Below are 20,979 nucleotides of genomic sequence, written 5' to 3' on the forward strand. Positions count from 1 at the left end.
AAGAATGACACATGCTCCACTATGTTCATAGCAGCCTTATTTATAATAGCCAGAAGCTGGAAAGAACCCAGATGCCCCTCAACAAAAGAATGGATACAGAAAATGTGGTACATTTACACAATGGAGTACTACTCAGCTATTAGAAAGAATGAATTTATGAAATTCCTAGGCAAATGGATGGACCTGGAGAGCATCATCCTGAGTGAGGTAACCCAATCACAAAGGAACTCACATAATATGTACTCACTGATAAGTGGATATTAGCCCAGAAAGTTAGGATACCCAAGATATAAGATACAATTTGCTAAACTCAAGAAGAACAAAGAGCAAAGTGTGGACACTTTGCCCCTTCTTAGAATTGGGAACAAAACACCCATGGGAGGAGTTACAGAGACAAAGTTTGGAGCTGAGACGAAAGGATGGACCATCTAGAGATTGCCATATCCGGGGATCCATCCAATAATCAGCTTCCAAACACTGACACCATTGCATACACTAGCAAGATTTTGCTGAAAGGACCCAGATATAGCTGTCTCTTGTAAGGCTATACTGGGGCCTAGCAAACACAGAAGTGGATGCTCACAGTCAGCTATTGGATGGATCACAGGGCTCCCAATAGAGGAGCTAGAGAAAGTACCCAAGGAGCTCAAGGGATCTACAATCCTATAGGTGGAACAACAATATGAACTAACCAGTACCCGCCCCCCTCGAGCTCGTGTCTCTAGCTGCATATGAAACAGAAGATGGCCTAGTCGGCCATCAGTGGAAAGAGAGGCCCATTGGTCGTGCAAACTTTATATGCCTCAGTACAGGAGAATGACAGGTCCAAGAAGTGGGAATGAGTGGGTGGGGGAGTGTGTGGGAGAGCCTGTGGGGGACTTTTGGGTTAGCATTGGAAATGTAAATGAAATATATACCCAATTAAACAATCATAAAAAAAAACCATAAAAAAAAGAAAGTGGCATTTTGCACCTAAGATGAATATTGATCCTTACGAGTGAGTATATTTAAAAATAAAAACATCTTATTCTTCTGAAATAGAACAAGATTTCCGGGATTGTTTTATAATTATTTTATACAGAAAATGTTTAGGCCATTTTTGTTAGTTTGTTTTAAATTCCGCAAAGATGGCAGGGTCCAAGAGAAGAGAAACCAAGTGTCTTTCTCTGAACACCAACATTAACCACCCAGACGCCTCTTCCCAGAATGCCTCTCTCCTGACTTCTAGCTCGAATGGGGTCTCACTATTTTTGCTCTTGTCAATTGTAGGTTCTAAATTTAAGACTTGAGTTGAGTGTTACTTCTTTGAATTCATTTCGGCTTTGAGGACGTGTATATTTAGCTCCACTCAGTTCGCTCCTTGGTAGGACAAGAAGCTGAGTCCTAAGTCTTAAAGTTCTATGAATTTTCTTTTCCTAGACTCATGTTCTTTCAGAAGACAACGATATATGTATATCATCATATGTAAAATGTTTTATATTATATATTAATTAGTTTCACAGACGGGAACATTCTTGAAAGGAAGAAAAACAAAGGAAAGGTACTTTGTGGATGTATGAAATTCTTTATAAGGTTATAGCAACCAAAGTGCCATTCTGTGTCTATGTTATATATGAGGCACAAGCAAAGCACTTCCTCCGTGTGAATCACTAAAGCTACACATGGCGTAGAAGCATAAAACACCGAGTGACCTGGTAGTTGTAAAATTTTGGAGCCAATCATTGGTTTAATAGAACATCTAAAGTTCCAAATGAGCATTTTTACCTCTCTCTTCCCTTCCTCTCTCCTTGCTGTTTGTATTTGATTTTCCCTTGCTTGTTGCCTTTATGTTTCCATTTCCTTATTAGTTTTGTCCCTCGTCACCCAAATTCTCAGCGCTGATGGAGCGAGCGTCTTAAACTTCAGCCCTGTCCTCTCTCTTTCTCTCTCTGATTTTGTGCTTTCATTAGATAAGCCATAGAAGACATGGTAAGGAAGCCAGCAGGGGATGGGCCAGGAACAGAAGCGTGCCCACTCCACCTGGGCATGCCCAGACAGTTGTTAGGAACAGGAACGGCAGGTGAGACATCAGGCAGTGGGCTAAGCATCTCGGAGAACTTGGTAATGTTCATGCTGACATTATGTGTCAGTACAGCACACTGCCTCAATTACCCAAATTGCCTATGTTACTCATGGTTTTGCTTTGTTGGCTATGTGACTTTAACAAACGTCTAAAGAAAGTTACTCTGTGCTTCATCACTAAAACTACAATGCTAGTAATATTATCTACATCAAGTTTTACAAGTTCTAAACTTCTTAGAATAACTCTTGGATGGAGAAAAGGAGGTCGGAAAACCTCAATTTAGTTGTTAAAACAACTTATCCCTATAAACCCCCAATAGAGCTTGGACTTGATCTCACAGGTTTGACTACACAACTCTTCCGGTTAAATGTCTTCACTGCCAATGACAGTGAGGCAGTATTCTAAAGTTCAGTTACATGGTTTGAGCCAACTGTGGTTTTCATGCAGTTCATAAGTCTTTAAAGTCAACTCAGGATCCGGGAGGAGAAGCCAGAGAATTTGTATAAAGCAAGAAGAAGTTGGCGTCAAGTAGACAGGCTGCCATTCTCCAAACCAAAACCGTGTCTCGATGTTATTCATTATTTCCTGCTTTTTAATCTTATTATTATTTTATTGTTGCCTATTTGAGTTGGGGTAAATCAGAGTTACATACTTAGAAATTATTACATTTTATTTATAATTAGTCATAAGGCTGAATTTACACACAAGTATGTTTTAAAAATTTCATAATGTTTATTGGTTGATTTACACACAAGCCTACCGTGAGCCATCCTAGTAGGCGTGACTGTATTTTTAGACCAAATAAACACTCCATAACAAACACAAATTGCAGTTCGGTTTTAGCTCCTACCACCACGGACAGGAAAAAAGGACCCAGTACCCTACGCTGATCATTCAATAAAAATCTTCATCCAAATTCAAACTCACAAACTCATCCTCAAAAGTACCGTTTGAATATTATCTTATTTCAATAAAAGAGCAACTGTAGGTTTTCCATTACATGGCACAATCCTGAGTCCATCCTGATGCCGGAGGGAGTCTCCCCACGAGCTGGCCCTGGTGCAGTCCATTCCTACTGCTTTCCTGTGAAAACCCACTGAATAGGATGCTTTTCAGGGGGTAGGGGGGCTCTGCCGCTCCAGGCTGCCTTTGCTCCTCTGTCAGGGTTGCCTTCCTTCAACATCAGCTCTGCTCAAACCTCTAGTAGCTTTCTCGACCTGGAATTGAATTAAATTGATTAATTTAAATTCAGTGCTGAGACTGAATCCGAGGCCTTATGTAGAGCTGGCACGTGCTCCATCCCTCAGCTCAGTACCCAACCCTGCAGCGACTTCACCACTCAGGCAAAGTGGAGGACCTGCAGGACCTGGGCCATCTAACTCCTGTCTGACTACTTGCCGGAATAAGCCAGCAGGCCTCTGTTACTGAAGCTGGCTCTTCCTAGAACTCGGTGAAATGTCCTATGTAAAGCCATGCGGCTACGTTCTTAGTCTATGCTACTTAACAAAATCCCCCAGAAGTGGTCATCTAGAGAGAATAAATGTTGACATCTTACTGTCTTGAGTTCTTGTGGCTTTGGAGGCTGGGAAGTTTAACACAAAGGATTGGAAGGTTCGCTGTTTGGTACAAGACAATGATCCACCTTCCAAGATGGCATCTTCTTATTTTATCTTTAGTGTGTGGTGGTAGTTGGCGGTGGGGTGGGGTGAAAGTTGTGCGCTCACGTGTCAGACAGGTGGAATGCAAAAGGCTCAAAGTCTTTTCCTTTAGCCTTTCTAAAGCTGTTACTCTCACTCATGAAGAGTCTCATCTGATGACTTAGATTGTACAAGCCCTTAATAGTATCACATGGGAATTTTATTTGCAAGATGTGGAATTTGGAGCAATACATATATGTAAGCCACATTGAAGACTTTACTAAAAAGATACCTACCTTCTCAGTGATGCCATCCCAGGATTCTCTGCAAAACTTCAGCCCAGTGTCCTTACTCCCAATGCTTGAGATCTCGCCATGAGTGCTTCTGTTGAAGTTCATCTGTAACTGTCTAATATGATGTAGTCCCTTGTCTGTTTCCTTCATTGGATGGTGAGCCCCGTGAGACAGTTGAATTTGTGTGTGTTTGTATGTATATTTTCTCTTTAACTCACTGAAGCTTCTCTAATGTCCGCCCTATGGTAGGTGCTCAAAGCATCATTGGTGTCTGAATAAGATTCAGATACAATTAAGGTTGTACATTCTCTAAATAAAACAACAAAACTACTTTTCACTTATAAATTTGTTGGTTTACAAATATTTCCTACTTACACGTATGCAACCCATTCACCCAGTCCTAGTTAATAGTTCTAAAAATCAGTTCTAATTATTTTGCAACATAATGTCCAAACTGAGATATTTATATTTTTTTTCTGTTTATTCTACTTTCTGGAACATTTGATAGCAGCTTTCCACCACAAAACATTTTTAGATTAAAATTACCATACCCCCTGTGGTCATCTGTGGGCATTTGTGACAGACTCCGTGCTGGTACTGAGTGAACCATGCTGATTGGACATCGGGGGCTCTCACAAACTTTAAATTTCAGCAAATGCCCAGAGACTAAGCCCGAAGAAGCCAAGCTTTCCTGAAGGTGAATGACGCCAGGTAATTTGTCTCTCGCTGCCCCTCATGGAGAATTGCCTTCTGTCAGAAGTGCTTGCTTAAGCTTTCAGTAACCTTACCGTACTGCTAAGGATTTTAAAAATAAATGAAAATTGCATTATTGTCTAAATTCGGTGCTCTGTTCTGTACAGTAGGTGGGGAGCTACCATATTCTAGAACTCTATTTAAACTTCATGGCTTGAAGTTGGCCTGTGAGCTGACTATCAGTATCACCAAGATCCACATTAACTGGGACTGCATCATCTTACAAACCAGATGCAGGAGAAACCAGTTATATTTTTCTTTACAGATATCTTCTCTGCTGATGTGTCCACCAGCACTAAGCTATTTGATAAATGATAAAAGACTGTCCTTTCTACAATACTTAGAAACTTAAGTTATCACTTGAATTTAGATTCAGATCCTTAAGATAATATTAGGTTAGAAGATTATAACTTACTTTACAATATATCTTAATTACATTATTTGCTGAGTAAAAGTTTTACTATGAAATATTTAAATGTTGTAAAAACTTGCTGTTCTCATTAAATGGATTTTCTTCCAACAAACCACATTATCATTTTCATGTTGGTTGTTACATGTTTATGTGCCAGTAAAATAAGTACTGGCATCAAGACCAACAGATGCTGTCCAGAGCTGGGCTGATAATTTTCCAGTGTGATGGCTGAGCTTCCGAGCTCATAGTGTGACACTAGCCACACTCCACACACCTGCTTTAATTGATAACTAAATGCTAGTGTTCTGAAGATTCGTCTATTGAATGTTATATAAAACAGGGTCTTCTTTAAGTTGACTGCACGTAGCTTTTATTTAGTAAGATGGAAGAGCAGAAACTTACTTGAGGTGATGTAAAGTCTGAGTTAGGAGTACTGGTTCTGTAGTGACTCTGCCAGAATACCAAACCCAGTTCTGCTTATTAATATTCATGAGTCGTGGGACATGTTATGTGACCTGAGTCTGTTTCCTGGTCTATGAAACTGGTAAAGCCACCTGGCTCATAAGACGGTTGTAGGTCTCAATTAAATAAATACATGTAAACTTAGCATGGTGCTTAGCTCGTTTTAATACTTAGTAAATGCTTTTACTTACAGTAAAGCTTGCTTCACGAGTTCCATTCTCCGGCCCCTCCATAGTGATTGGTTCAGATATTTTGCTAATGAATATGAAGATGTATATTGGGTTACTAGCCTGGAATTGCTAAGATTCCATTCCTTACCTTTATATCTGTCATCTTGGCACACTTAACAATTCAGGTGTGACCTGATAAGCTACCTTACTGTAAGTTTCAATTATGCAATCACTTAACAATATTTTTTTTCTAAGGGAAAATGGCAGGTTACCAATAGAGTAAATAATTATGTGTCTAATTTCTATGAATTATGAGATTAATTATAGTCAATGATTTTTATTTTTGCATGTGAGTAATCAGACATGAAATAGAGATTAATAGATTAACCCTGACTATGAACTGTGCAAAGTACATATATTCATGTAAATGCTAATTTTATAGAATGTGTATATATAAGGTATGTAATTCTAAATATCAAAAGGAATATAAGTGGGAAGGATGTTTGCATATGCACGTGCTCACGTCTGGAATGCATAACTGGCATTGCTCAGACAGGTTCTTGTTATCTTTCAGAGGGCCTCATGAAGATGCAGGCTGTGTCTGTTGGACTGCTCCTCTTCAGTATGACCTGGGCGGCACCAGTAAGCATTTGCAAAATCTGTCTCTCTAGTTTCCAAGCAGGCTTGTTAAGAGGTGAAGAAGCACTAAACTCAGAAGCCCGCTGCTTATGCAAATCATAGGATAGTGCTATGCTCTCCCTTTCAGAGTCTTTGAGAAAACCAGTAGCCTCTCGCAGCACTCCAGGGCAGCTGCGATCAGTGCAGAGTGCTCAAAGACAGAAACTGCAGTGAATCGAAAGAACCTTATAATATTTTTCCTTGAGGGATTTGACACGAATGTGTAAGGCTTGCTAAATACATAGATGGCACTGAGAAGGGACTCGAAAGTCTCTGTGCTCTGGCAGCATCTTGACACACACAGTAGGATCCCCTCAGAGATGTTCTGTTCTTTGGCGAGGCCAAAATGGAGCTGATACTCACGAACATAACCTAACTCAAACTCCCGCTGCCTTTTCTGTCTTTTCTTCTTCTGACTCACCCGGATGAGTTCTCAGGATGTGACCAAATTTATCCTGTGACAAAGCGGAGCATTGCAGATGTTTTCTGCAATTCAGACACGGGGCAAATTAGATAATGTCTTACTGGCATCCTAGATCTCAGAGAAACCTTCTTGTTAGGGAACTAGAGAGGTGTGCACTCATCCCAAGCTGACCACGCTTAAATATAGGCCCTGAGAAAGTGGGTGAACATCTGGGTACCAGAGCCATGAGGGTAAACCATGGCATCTGGAGAAGGGGCAGAAGTGAGGGACTCAGACCCAACCCCTATTCCATTCCCAGCTCCCACCCCTGTTTCAGACACACACAAACACACACATATACACTCACTCACTCCTACCCTACCTCCACCCCCATCCCATGCCCCACCCTCATTCCCCACCCCTGCTTCACATACATACACACACACACACACACACACACACACACACTTATCCCCCATCCTACCTCCATCCCCAATCCTATGCCCCACTCTCATCTCCCTGCTACACACACTCACACTCACACACACACACACACACACACACACACCCTCACTCCACCCCATCCCTCACCCCTGCTTCACATACACACACACACACACACACTCAACCCCCACCCTACCTCCATTCCCCCACCCTATGCCCCACCTTCATCTCCCACTCCTGCTACACACACACACACACACACACACACACACACACACACACCCTCACTCCACCCCATCCCTCACCCATGCTTCACACACACACACACACACACACACACACACTAAACCCCCACCCTATCTCCATCCCCCACCCTATGCCCCACCTTCATCTCCCACCCCTGCTACACACACACACACACACACACACACACACACACACTCACCCCCACCCTACCCCCACTTCACACAAATCCTTACACAGTGGTAGGGACTGTGCTGAGTGAACCTTGGTCCCACCCGATCCTCATGAGGTCAATCAGAACCATACAGGCATGCACTGAAGCCTGCTGGTGGCTGAGTGGGTCTTGCTGACCCGCTTCAGTCCAACCAACTGAGGAGGAGTTATTTTGAGCAGCCCATTCCAGGGAACAGCCGAAGTGTCCTTTCTAACCAGCTTCCAGTAAAGGGCTAGGCCAGTGACCACCAGTCAAAAGAGGCTGCCAGCTTTCCTCCTAGGGAGGGCAGACGATGTCATATCCATTACAGGGCCACAGTCAAGTCCAGGGTAACTGCCAAGTGGGCATCAAAGAAGCAGAGAGGGCTGTAGACTTCAAATTAAGGAGTCTTAGCAGGGGAACAGGGACAAAACTGGGTACTAAGAATTGCATTGTTATCTTTTCTTACGGATACATTCCACTTTAACAATTATCCCAGTTGCTTAATCACAAATTGTTGGTATGAGTGTATAGCAAGCCATGTGCATGTGTCTTATAATTATAAGCCAAACTCATTCAGTTTTAAAGTGTTAGAAACTAGAAGGAAAAGATTGGGCAGCATAATACAATTAATACCCATCTTATGCAAATGAGGAAGGCTTTGATCTAAGTAACAATGTATCAGGAACTATACTTATACTAGGGTAATCTGTGTCAGCAAGTATGTATTTAACATAAACACAGATGTGCATGTAAGTGTGTGTGCATGTTCTGTTAAAGGACATTAATGCTATCAGAACAGTATTTTTTTTTAAACCTACCCATGTTATTTCTACATTCTTCTCCCTAGAGCTCATTTTGATATTACTAACAATGAGGTAACAGTTTAAATTCACATCCACAGAATCATAGAAGAACTAACATAATAAATAGGTGCAATAAAGAATAAAGAACTGTATCTTGAAAATTTAATATAAACTTCAAGAACATCTCTCCACATTGGCAAACATTCTTTCAAACAAAGCTCCTGTAATTTTTGTTCTTGCTTCCGTCTTGGGGTTTTAAAGCAGGAAATCCAGGTTAGGATGGCTCTCTGCCTCTCCATCACCAGCTGTGTCTGTGTGGGCGCTCTCTTCTCTATGTTCATCTCACGTGGTTACTATGGTACACAAGAGAAATTAGTATGCAAAAGCCCTTTGCAAACTGTGAAATTCTCTGAAAATGTATTGAGTCCTAGAAAACTAAGATATTACAGACAAACCAATTGTTTCGAGAGTGAAATGGAATAGCAGACAAATCCGTGGGGTCAAACAATGGGATGCTCTCACTAGCCACATGAGTGTATGCTTCTGGGAAGATCTTGTCCATTAGAGTAGAGACCCATAAACAGAAATCCATGACTTCGACAGTTGTTTAGGAAAAGCACCCTCTGGGCCCGTGGTTCTCAACCTTCCTTGTGATGTGGCCCTTTAATGTGGTTCCTCATGTTGAGGTGACCCCCTAACCATAGAATTATTTTTGTTGCTACTTTATAACTACTTGTGCTACTGTTATGAATCATAATGTAAATATCTGTGGTATCCAATGGTCTTAGGTGACCCCTATGAAAGGTTCATTCGACCCCAAAGTGGTCATGGCCCACAGGTTGGGAACTGCTGCTCTAGACCAATAGGACAGGTGGACAAATCCTCTGACTGCTAGTCTTTTCTTCCTTTCTTTTCTTCTCCCTCTTCTGTGACTAATCCATCCTGGTGCCTACATCTATTCTACCGCATCCGTGACACCAGCACAGCCCACTCCTCCTGTGACTAATCTACTCTAGCACACCCATGACACCAGCACACCCCACTCCTTTGTTCCTTTCGCCACATCGAGATAAGCAACAACTTTTCAAAGCAAATAAGAAAACGAAAACACTGATATTTGAAAAGTTGTCACACCATTTTGTACAGAGAAAACTTGCCCCCAGGGTTCTTAGATTCTCTATTTTGTGTGACATTTTGTTTGACATCTCACAAGGCCTGCAGTAGCTACCTATGACTATTCCTGTGTCTGGCTTCTATAGGCCTCAGCAGACAAGTCACCGACTGACACTTTCACTCTGATCAAAGAGACTGCCTGAACCCTGGCTAAAATGATTTGCCCTGTGAGGAGGCACCACAGGTGTGCCTTTACACACAGGCTACAGCTTGTGTATCCTCAGCACCAGCACAGCACAGCACAGCACACCACAGCACAGCACAGCACCATCACAGCACACACAGCACTGCACAGCCCAGCACAGCACAGCACACACAGCACAGCACAGCACAGCACAGCACAGCACAGCACACACAGCACAGCACAGCACAGCACAGCACAGCACAGCACAGCACAGCACTGCACAGCACAGCACAGCACTGCACAGCACAGCACAGCACAGCACACACAGCACAGCACAGCACAGCACACCACAGCACAGCACAGCACAGCACAGCACACACAGCACAGCACACCACAGCACACCACAGCACCGTCACAGCACAGCACAGCACAGCACAACCCAGCACAGCACAGCACAGCACTGCACAGCACAGCACAGCACACACAGCACAGCACAGCACAGCACACCACAACACAGCACAGCACAGCACAGCACAGCACACACAGCACAGCACAGCACACCACAGCACAGCACAGCACCGTCACAGCACAGCACAGCACAGCACAACCCAGCACAGCACAGCACAGCACAGCACAACCCAGCACAGCACAACCCAGCACAGCACAGCACAGCACAGCACAGCACTGCACAGCACAGCACAGCACACACAGCACAGCACACACAGCACAGCACAGCACACCACAGCACAGCACAGCACAGCACAGCACACACAGCACAGCACAGCACAGTACAGCACACCACAGCACAGCACAGCACCGTCACAGCACAGCACAGCACAGCACAGCACAACCCAGCACAGCACAACCCAGCACAGCACAACCCAGCACAGCACAGCACAGCACAGCACAGCACAGCACAGCACAGCACAGCACAGCACAACCCAGCACAGCACAGCACAGCACAGCACAGCACAGCACAGCACACACAGCACACAAAGCACAGCACAGCACAGCACACCACAGCACAGCACAGCACCGTCACAGCCCAGCACAGCCCAGCACACACAGCACACACAGCACAGCACACACAGCACAGCACAGCACAACCCAGCACAACCCAGCACAACCCAGCACAGCACAGCACAGCACAGCACAGCACAGCACAGCACACACAGCACAGCACAGCACAGCACAGCACACACAGCACAGCACAGCACAGCACCATCACAGCACAGCACAGCACAGCACAGCATAGCACACACAGCACAGCACAGCACAGCACAGCACAGCACACACAGCACAGCACAACCCAGCACAGCACAGCACAGCACAGCACTGCACAGCACAGCACAGCACACACAGCACAGCACACACAGCACAGCACAGCACACCACAGCACAGCACAGCACACACAGCACAGCACAGCACAGCACACCACAGCACAGCACAGCACACCACAGCACAGCACAGCACCGTCACAGCCCAGCACAGCCCAGCACACACAGCAAACACAGCACAGCACACACAGCACAGCACAGCACAACCCAGCACAACCCAGCACAACCCAGCACAGCACAGCACAGCACAGCACAGCACAGCACACACAGCACAGCACAGCACAGCACAGCACAGCACCATCACAGCACAGCACAGCACAGCACAGCATAGCACACACAGCACAGGACAGCACACACAGCACAGCACACCACAGCACATACAGCACAGCACACACAGCACAGCACACACAGCACAGCACAGCACACACAGCACACACAGCACAGCACACCACTGCCCAAGCTCTGGCCAACTTCACTTTAACACCTCAGGTTTGCCAATGAATATGTCTTTCCTATGGGTTACAACGGATGACTACTATCCTAAACTGGAACACTGTGCCTGCCTCTCCTCTCCCCATCACATCACAGGGTCGCGTCTTTATGCTGGAAGTTCTCTTTTAGAGATAGCTTTGCCATCTAGTGGGGAAGAACTTTTTTCCCCTAATAGATAAATATTTAAGAAAAAGTGGACCCAATCTTTCTTTCAGTCAGAATGATTTTTCCCCCCCAGGTTAATATAATCCAGTGAAAGACATAGAAGTAAAACATTTGTTGTTTGAAGAAATGAATGAAAGAACTTCTATTTGGTGAAACTGAGTCTCTTGTTTCCTTGCAGACATTTCAACCACAGACTGTGAAAACTAAGCAAGGGTGTGTGGAGGAACAGAGGATAAACAGAGTTATTCCTCTCAAATAACAATTTTAGCTCTGTAGAGAAAAAAAGAACAGCAAGTGAAAAAAGCTAACTACCAAAATGTTGTTGGGTGCTTAGGCCAGACGTGCACAGTATCCAGCAGAATTATGTCACATTCTAGTTCAGTATAATCCCTACAACAGATGATTGAAAATTTCCAAGCATTGATCGCTTTTTTTTTTCCAGTGTGATTTCATTCTTTAAATGAAACCATGGTTTTCTACACAAGTTTCAGAGGAATAAGAATTCTGGGACACTGTAATGAGCAAACACTGTTCCCCACCTATGTGCAGCGTGTGACAACAAAGAGAGGAAGGGGCTGTGTCAACAGCTTTAATGGGGAATCAGGTTCACATGGAAGTAGTTTTCTGCATGTATCCAGAAAGTTAAGCAAACGCTGTCAGATTTGCATGTCACCAAACCACATCGGAATGTCAGCTAAAAATCACAAAGGTCCAAGTGACAAACTTCAAAGCCAGAAGGGTCATGTGTGGTGGCCATTTGCCAACTAGCTGGACCTTAGCCATGGGCAAAGTAAAACCTACCTTTCCTCTAATGCCCGCTCCCTTCTGCTCTGGAAATATCCACTCGTGTTGCAACGCCACTGAGTTGGCAGGATATATGAGATATGGCAGGAAGACTGACACGTTGTGGAAGACAAACAATTGACAGCAGCATGCAGGGAAAACAAATTTTAAGACTAGTACAAGAGAGCCCTATAGGTGGCTGCCTTCTAGGATGGCTGACACACGCCCTCTTGTGGTTACAGGTAGTACTGCCTATTCCCCAAGGGAGAACTTGACTTCTCTCAAGTTAAAAACTATCGCATAGTATTAAGAAGATATCAAGAAATTTTCGTAAGAGACAAAACCACCTCAATATAATGGAATAGTTGACATATCATTTATAAAATGATAAAAATCCATAAAAATATGTCTACACCGAGCATAAGTGAAGGTGAGTGACCATGAGAAGATTCCTGACATGTGAACTAGTCAGTGGAGATGGAAGGAGACAGTGAGCTCTGGTTTCCAGTGTGGATGTTGCCTTTGTTCCCTTCCCCCACACTCCCCAGGTCCTAAAGTCACTGTGCTGTGCAAGTCTGTGTTCCAGAATCTTCCTTGTCCCTATCCATTGCTTTGGCCCAAACCATGTCCTGGTTTAGGGCCTACTTCTGCAACCGTGGCCGTGATGGGCCGTGAGAGCCTGTAATTGTCATTTTGCTGTGCATTAACGGCACTGTACTTCATGAGGGGGTTTCTGAGCATATTCTAGACCATATGCTAGAACAGTGTAGACTCCCGGGGAGTCGGGGGGGGGGGAACGCAGTTACTATGACAGGCTGTCTGGTTGTAAAGAGTAACACGTGTCTCTTACACCCATTCCATGGATCACCTCATCCGTGTCCAGTCACACTGAAGAGGAAGAACGAGGCTCTTGTCACTGGGATGGCGATAATTCTTTCACTCAGTGGCTTCTTGCAGACTCGATGCCCAAAGAGCTAAAGAGAGCTAAAGAGTAAAGGGCTATTACTTTCCTAAAGCTGGCTTGCCAGAAATCCTTTGTATGGCCACCTGTAAGGCGGCATCATTCTGTCTATGTGAAAGTTAGCTAATTTTGGTTCCGCCGTGGCATGTGTTTTTGGTGCTCCTGCTGAGTAAGAGGCAGGGCAAGCTGAAGCAAAGGAGGAATGCAATTCCTTCTCTCTAAGATCTGAGAGACAGAAAATGATCACAGGGAACAGAAGACGGGATGTGGAAGGTGTCATGTGAGGGCCCCCAAACCTCCAGTCGCACCTTAGGGGCTGAGAGTAGAAAGAAATCAGTTCCCAATGAGTTCCGGTCTGGTGTTCAGACACAGTTCCGGTACACAACGGAAACTGTGAGCTAGGTTGTGGGGAGCAGTAAGGTTCCAGAGCACAGAGTGAGTGGGAGAGGCTGCTGTCCAATGAAAGGAAGCCCTGAGCTAAGGCAGGACGGAGAAGACAGACCAGTCAGCTGACTCGCAGCCGGTCACGCAGCCGAGGACGGACTGGAGATTCCTGCGCACAGGCAGGACAGGACGCCTTTTGTACTTTAAAATATTTTCTCAGACAAATGGTTAACGGTCCTGTGGCAAAATTAAAACATAGCCTCATGCTCTTTATTATATATATTACAGAACAGTTGTATTTACTCCCCTAGCTAAATGCACGCTAGTCATTAGTAGGCACGCCACCGTTCTTAACAAAAAATTCCTCTGAGAGTAGGGAGAAAAAAATGAAAATGCTTAAGTTTAAATTTGATATATTGGTTTTTCTAACCTACCTGTTCAGCTCAAAATGGCTTAACAGAAGTAAGTAAATAGACATACATGCCCAACGCAAGCTTTCTGAAGCTTGATGACTTAAACTAAGTCAAGTATTTAGAATATTTTCTGGTCAAAAGTAAATCAGTCCAGATCCTTTTTTTTTTTTTCTTCTCATAACAAAATCCTATTTTCAGAATAGGCTTGGGGCTATAAAAGATCGTGTGTAGTGGTATCATCCTTCCCATGTGAAATTCATTAATAATTGTATTTTACAATGAAAACAAATGGAGAATTTTGGGAGATTTTGGAGACTTCATACTAACAAGTTCTCCCAGACTAAAAGGGACTTCCTCAAATTACCCTTACCTGCAGTTCAAGCGTCTGCAGAGGCAACAGTCTTAAAGCTCCCAACACTTAATTGGGTGCATTTTAAGGCAGAGGATGCCCAGTAAGATGGCTCAGAAATGGCTGCCACCCCAGTCAACCTGAGCTCTGCCACCAGAGCTGACATGGTGGAAGGGGAGTTCAGACACTCACAAGTTATTCTCTAACACTGATACACGGGTATGACACACTCAGGTACTCCCCACGCTGCAACGCAGGCACGCATGCACACATGCGAGACACACACACACAGTATTCTTAATTAGAGACTGGGGGACATCAAAACCCCATTTTAGGTCACATTCGATCAGAGGCCACAGGTTGCAGAACACAGTCAAGAACGAGTCCACAATTCCCTGCCACTACACACAATTCAATAACTTCTAGAGACTGGAAGGACAGCTGTGAGTCCTATGAGGAAATGAGTCTCTTATCACTATCTGGGGAAGCAAGCTAGCATTCCACCAAAGGCAGGCACCACACAGCCTTGCACAAACGGTAGCTGCTATCATTTATATAGAACTTGGTTAGTGAGAGATCTGTGCTAGATACCTTACCTGCATTGTATCTCTTAACATGAGTATATCTTTTTTAAATCCCAAAATGTGTTTATTTTCTTATTTTATAATGAAAAATTTGATGCCCAAAGAAGCAAAGTAGCATCCCCGGGTCACGTGCTTCCCGGGTCACGTGCTTCCCTGGGTCACATGTCTCCCCAGCTCATCCAGTCCAAAGAGGGATGGCAGCTGCTGAGATACCTGAGCCCTCCTATAGCACAGTTACTTCAGCCTGCACTGGAGTGAGAGATTGGGACCATTTGGGGGCTGGAGAGATGATTCAATAGCCAAGACACTTACTTCTCTCCCAGAGGATCAGGGTTTGTTTTTGTGCACTCACAGGGCAGCTCACATGTGCATCTGACACACACGGTGCCCAGACGTATTAAATATTTTGTCGGTTATCTCATCTGATGCAGTTCACCATGGCCCCCACACTCCTGATCAGCGTCTTTGTGATCTTCCTCACCTCCCAAAGGTGTAAGCTTCCAGCTGAATCCTCTTTTGCTCCGTATAGACGCTTTCATCTATTCTTATTTTTAGTTATCATAACCAAGATGTTAACAAGCTCAAGGGAAGCGCGCCTGTTGAAGCGTGTCAAAAATACATTGGTCCTACCACTTAGTCTTAAAAGATTCACATTGTTTTGCTTCTGAGTATTTGACTCTTACCTTCCCATCAAATCTACCTCAGTCTTACTCTTCCATGAAAGCTGCATAGCTCCTTCCATCCCTATTGAGTTGTAGACTTTACATTAAATATATTTTATACATTAAATATAATTTATATATATAATAGGTTTTAATACTTCTTATGAATTATAGGGTTTTTTAAACTTAACATAAAATAATCACTTTACGCTCTTTTTTTTTACTTTATCTAAAAGGAAAGTAAGTATTGCCTTTCACCATTTTGATCATGAGTCAACTCTGAAAGAAATCATTACCCAGAAAACAAAAGAGAGAGAAAGACTTGTCTAGTTTGAAACCAATGAATATAACCAAGTAGTAAAACTCCAAATCTTTCTGTAAATCCACAGATGCCGAATGAAGACAGGAGCAGCTGCGGCAATCAAGACAGCATTCACAAGGACTTGGCAGCATCTGTGTATCCTGATCCCACGGTGGATGAAGGCACAGAGGATGGGCAAGGTGCTCTCCTTCACCCGCCTGGCCAGGACAGGTATGGTGCTGCCCTCCTCAGAAATATCACGCAGCCTGTAAAGAGTCTAGTGACTGGGGCCGAACTACGGAGGGAAGGAAACCAGGAGAAGAGACCTCAGAGTGTTCTAAGCGTAATTCCAGCAGATGTCAATGATGCTAAAGTCTCCTTAAAAGACATAAAGAATCAAGAGAGTTATCTGCTAACCCAGAGCAGCCCGGTCAAAAGCAAACACACCAAACACACCCGCCAGACCCGACGGAGCACTCACTACCTGACACATCTCCCACAGATCAAGAAGACTCCCAGTGACCTTGAAGGCAGTGGCTCCCCAGATCTTCTAGTGAGGGGAGATAATGATGTCCCCCCTTTCAGTGGAGATGGGCAACATTTTATGCACATTCCTGGCAAAGGAGGTGCTGGGTCTGGTCCTGAAAGCTCAACTAGTCGCCCCCTCTCAGGCTCCAGCAAAGCTGAAGTTATTGACCCACATATGAGTGGACTAGGCTCTAATGAGATCCCGGGGAGAGAAGGACATGGTGGCAGTGCCTATGCAACCAGAGACAAAGCTGCACAGGGGGCAGGCTCTGCAGGTGGGAGCCTTGTGGGGGGCAGCAATGAAATCACAGGCAGCACCAATTTCAGGGAACTCCCCGGAAAAGAAGGAAACAGAATTAATGCCGGCAGCCAAAATGCTCATCAAGGGAAAGTAGAATTTCACTATCCACAAGTGGCCTCGAGAGAAAAGGTAAAGGGGGGCGTGGAGCATGCAGGGAGAGCTGGTTACAACGAAATCCCCAAGAGCAGCAAAGGTAGCTCTAGCAAAGATGCAGAAGAGTCCAAAGGGAACCAATTAACCTTGACTGCAAGCCAAAGATTTCCAGGTAAAGGCAAAAGCCAGGGCCCTGCTCTGCCCTCTCACAGTCTTAGTAATGAGGTTAAAAGTGAAGAAAACCATTATGTGTTCCATGGACAAAATAATCTTACACCGAATAAAGGGATGTCACAGCGGAGAGGCTCCTGGCCTTCGAGAAGACCCAATTCCCACAGGCGCGCTAGCACCCGCCAAAGAGACAGCAGCGAGTCGTCATCCAGTGGGAGTTCTAGTGAGAGTCATGGTGACTAGTCCCTGGGATTGAACCAGTCCCCTGCTCTAGTCCTGGAGGAAGAGAGGGCACAGCAGGAACTGAGCAAGCCAACAGACCTGGTCCCCTCCAGGACATTGTGCTATTTTAATGGTGGTTATAAGAATTTCTACTCAAAGTTCTAATGCTTTTTTCAATAAAAACTTTCATAAGAATTTGTATAATAGGTAATATTTGGACAGGCGACACATTAAAATAGTCTGTGAATGTCACAAGTGCCTTGATACGTCATCATTTGCTCTTCAGACATGAAAATAAATATGCTTGCTCTATGGTGGTGTGTAATTACATGATCTACAGGCAACTGACTGTTGGTGGTATGGGAAGAATTAAGAGATAACAAGGTTAGTCCGCCTACAGCAAAGAGGTAAGGTGTGTGGACCGAATCCCCTGGACAAAGCTTGAAAGCGTCACTCTGATCTGGGATTTCATGGCCTGTCAGTGATCTTTCCTCTGTCTGCATTTACTGTGTCCTATGAGGCAAGTTTAATTACTGAAGCAAATCAAATGTTAATCACATTTTGCTGGTTCTTTCTTCATTTAGAGAGGAGAATAGGATGTAGGAAGTGTTGTGGGGGATGGGGAGACAGTCAAAATCTGGTTCAATATAATATTCACTGAACTCTCCCAAAGTATCCCTGGTTCTATTTCTGTTTAGCATTAATGTTTTCCTCCCAAGATGGTCTGACGATGAGACTGCTGTCTGCTGCTGAGGAAAGCTTTTGTCTCGCGGCAAGAGAAAACTTGTACCTGGCTAGTGCTCCGTTCCTCTTTTCTTGTGCCTTCTCCTTGGCTTAGCATGGGCCTTCTGTCTGGGTGTGCAGTAGCCAACATGTGGCCATGAGGGAGAAACAGAGTGAGTGGGAGCCACTGAGTCAGCTCTGTCACAAGTGCCTTGATACGTTATTTCCTGCTCTGAGCATCTTGTCTGCCAGAAAACCAGCTCTCCCTATGTCAGACATTGATGTAGTATTGTCCCTGATGCCTGCTTTAAAGTCATCACTAATACACTCTTCCATTCTAACATCTCTCCTAAATGAGGAGCATCAAGGGAAGGGATGCCAAGGAGGGATGGAGCCAACATAAAGGAATGTGGGTATTTTTTTTCTCCTGTCCCTTTAGACTCTCAAACAGCAGACACCCTAACCAGCATGTTTGGTGCAGCATCTGCGTTTTGATTCCTCGTACTCTCTCTGTTTTAATAAAAAATTAATTTTGACCACCACCTCCACAAAGCACTCTGAAGGCAATTAAGTAAAGGAATTAAAGCTGAATTTAAATTGTAATTGAATAAGTTGAAAACAGCTCAGCATCTTTTACACAGGAACGGTCTGAGCACATGGAAACTCTTGAGATGGCAAGAGAAAGCTAAGTCGGTGGAGAAAGCAGATGCTGTCTTAGGTCCAGGTCCTGACTTCTCTGTTTTCTAGGGGACAGTTCCCTTGTTAGAGTGTTCCCCCTTCCCCATGTTTGAGCACACATGAACAGCCCTTCAAGGCACCTGCAAGGGTTATATCTGCTGCCTTGTAAGGGAACTGGAACGCCTTCACAATGTGCTGTTCTTAAATACACACGTGTACAGATCCAGTCCTGCAGAAGCCCACAGGACCCTCCCCCATCAGACAGGCTGCTCGTTCTCTCCGCTCTCGTGTTTCAGCAGGACCATCCTCACTGAAAAGTAACCTTGCATGGTCTCCAAAACGGACAGGTTTAGCCTCTCCTAGTTGCCTTTCAAAGGATGAGGAACATAGATACAGCCTGCCACCTTGTGCCCAACAAGAAGAACTGCCCATTCCCGGGAGAATCAGGGGTCTACCGTTTTATTTGCCTGCGGACAGTGCACTTCCTCCAAGCCACGTGCCTGGGTTTCTCCGAAAAATCAGGGAAGACTACCTGATACTGTTTAGCTTAACAAAACCCACAAAATGAGCACAATTTACAAAATTCTGTGAAGATTAAAAGGGAAGAAATACTCATGAGCTACTAAGTGGATAATGTAACTAAAGAGAAAGGTGATCAAGAATAAAGCATCAGACTTGGGGATAGCTTAGTAGATAAAGTGTCTACTGCTCATGCGTGAGGACCTGAGTTACCTTAGCAATGAGTGGGTGGAGTCAAAACAAGTGAATCCGCAGAGCTCATTTATTGATGGGATTTATTGATGAGCTAGATTTATTGATGAGCTCCAAGTTCAGTGGGAGACTTTGTATCAAAAATAGAAGATGGAGAACAACAGTGCAAGATATCTGAAGCTAATCTTTGGCCTACTCACACACACACCGTGTACATGCACACCCTTGCTGATACACACGTACACTCTTAAGTACCTGTACAGACATCACATAGATGTGTGCTTGTGCGCATGCGCATGGGTATACACACACACACACACACACACACACACACACACACACACACAGAGGAGGGGAGAGAGAGGGAGAGGGAGAGGGAGAGGGAGAGGGAGAGGGAGAGGGAGAGGGAGAGGGAGAGGGAGAGGGAGAGGGAGAGGGAGAGGGAGAGGGAGAGGGAGAGGGAGAGGGAGAGGGAGAGGGAGAGGGAGAGGGGTCAGAGGTGCCTAGTTCAATACTAAAAAGCCATAAAGGAGTTCCTTTAAAAACATGTAGACAGACCTCTACTGGTAAATAAGAACTTTGAAGTTGGTGGCTTTAGATTGTAGAGCATGCATTTTAGAGTTTAAGAAAGATCACTTCAGTTAGAGGACGGGGAGGCAGCAGTGATGAGCAGGGCGCTTCAGAGAGCAAGACAGAGGGAGACTCATGCTTATCATAGATACAAGGGCACTGGACAGGAGCGGCCAGGAACTGCAAGTGGGCCCCACCACTCAATAGACAGTGCTTTAAAGCATGAGGTAGTTGATTGTATTTGTCCCATGCTTAGAAATGTGGCTGTTGGCTATATTTGAATTTTCACAGTTTAAGTTGCTAATGGATTAGTAACAAAAGTTAAATTATCTTAATTTAAGCTTATTTGCTTAGGACAATGAGGCAGAGGGAGTCTGGAAGCTGTGGGTGTTGTGTTATATTAAATCAAGCAGTCATTTTGCAGTGTTGCTTCTGATGGGGGTGGTCTGGCACCAGTCTTGGAATAGCATGTATGATATAAGGTCGTGAATAGAGAATCTGCTGTTTTGATTGTAACAAGTTCCTCAAGTGATTATGATTATATTTGAATGAGTATATTCCAAATTTAAAATTACTGCCTTGGGTGTCTTTTCCAGTGACTATGAAATCACTTTTCTGGGTCTCCCATGGCCCACGGACAATCAAGACTTCTTACTAATTTGATTCTGTGGGCATAGTTCCATCTCTGATGAAAATAG

General features: G+C 44.4%; 1 protein-coding gene across 1 annotated transcript; it reads left to right on the plus strand.

Annotated features, from left to right (window-relative positions):
• The first annotated feature begins 4,627 nt into the window (after positions 1-4,627).
• Positions 4,628-17,910, plus strand: Mepe (matrix extracellular phosphoglycoprotein with ASARM motif (bone)). Its single transcript, NM_053172.2, has 3 exons — positions 4,628-4,703; positions 6,364-6,431; positions 16,373-17,910. The coding sequence occupies exons 1-3, from the start codon at positions 4,694-4,696 to the stop codon at positions 17,618-17,620; spliced, it is 1,326 nt and encodes a 441-aa protein (NP_444402.2). The 5' UTR covers positions 4,628-4,693; the 3' UTR covers positions 17,621-17,910.
• The last annotated feature ends 3,069 nt before the right edge of the window (positions 17,911-20,979 follow it).

The sequence above is a fragment of the Mus musculus genome, chromosome 5, assembly GCF_000001635.26.
Source record: "Mus musculus strain C57BL/6J chromosome 5, GRCm38.p6 C57BL/6J".
Lineage (NCBI taxonomy): Eukaryota > Metazoa > Chordata > Mammalia > Rodentia > Muridae > Mus > Mus musculus.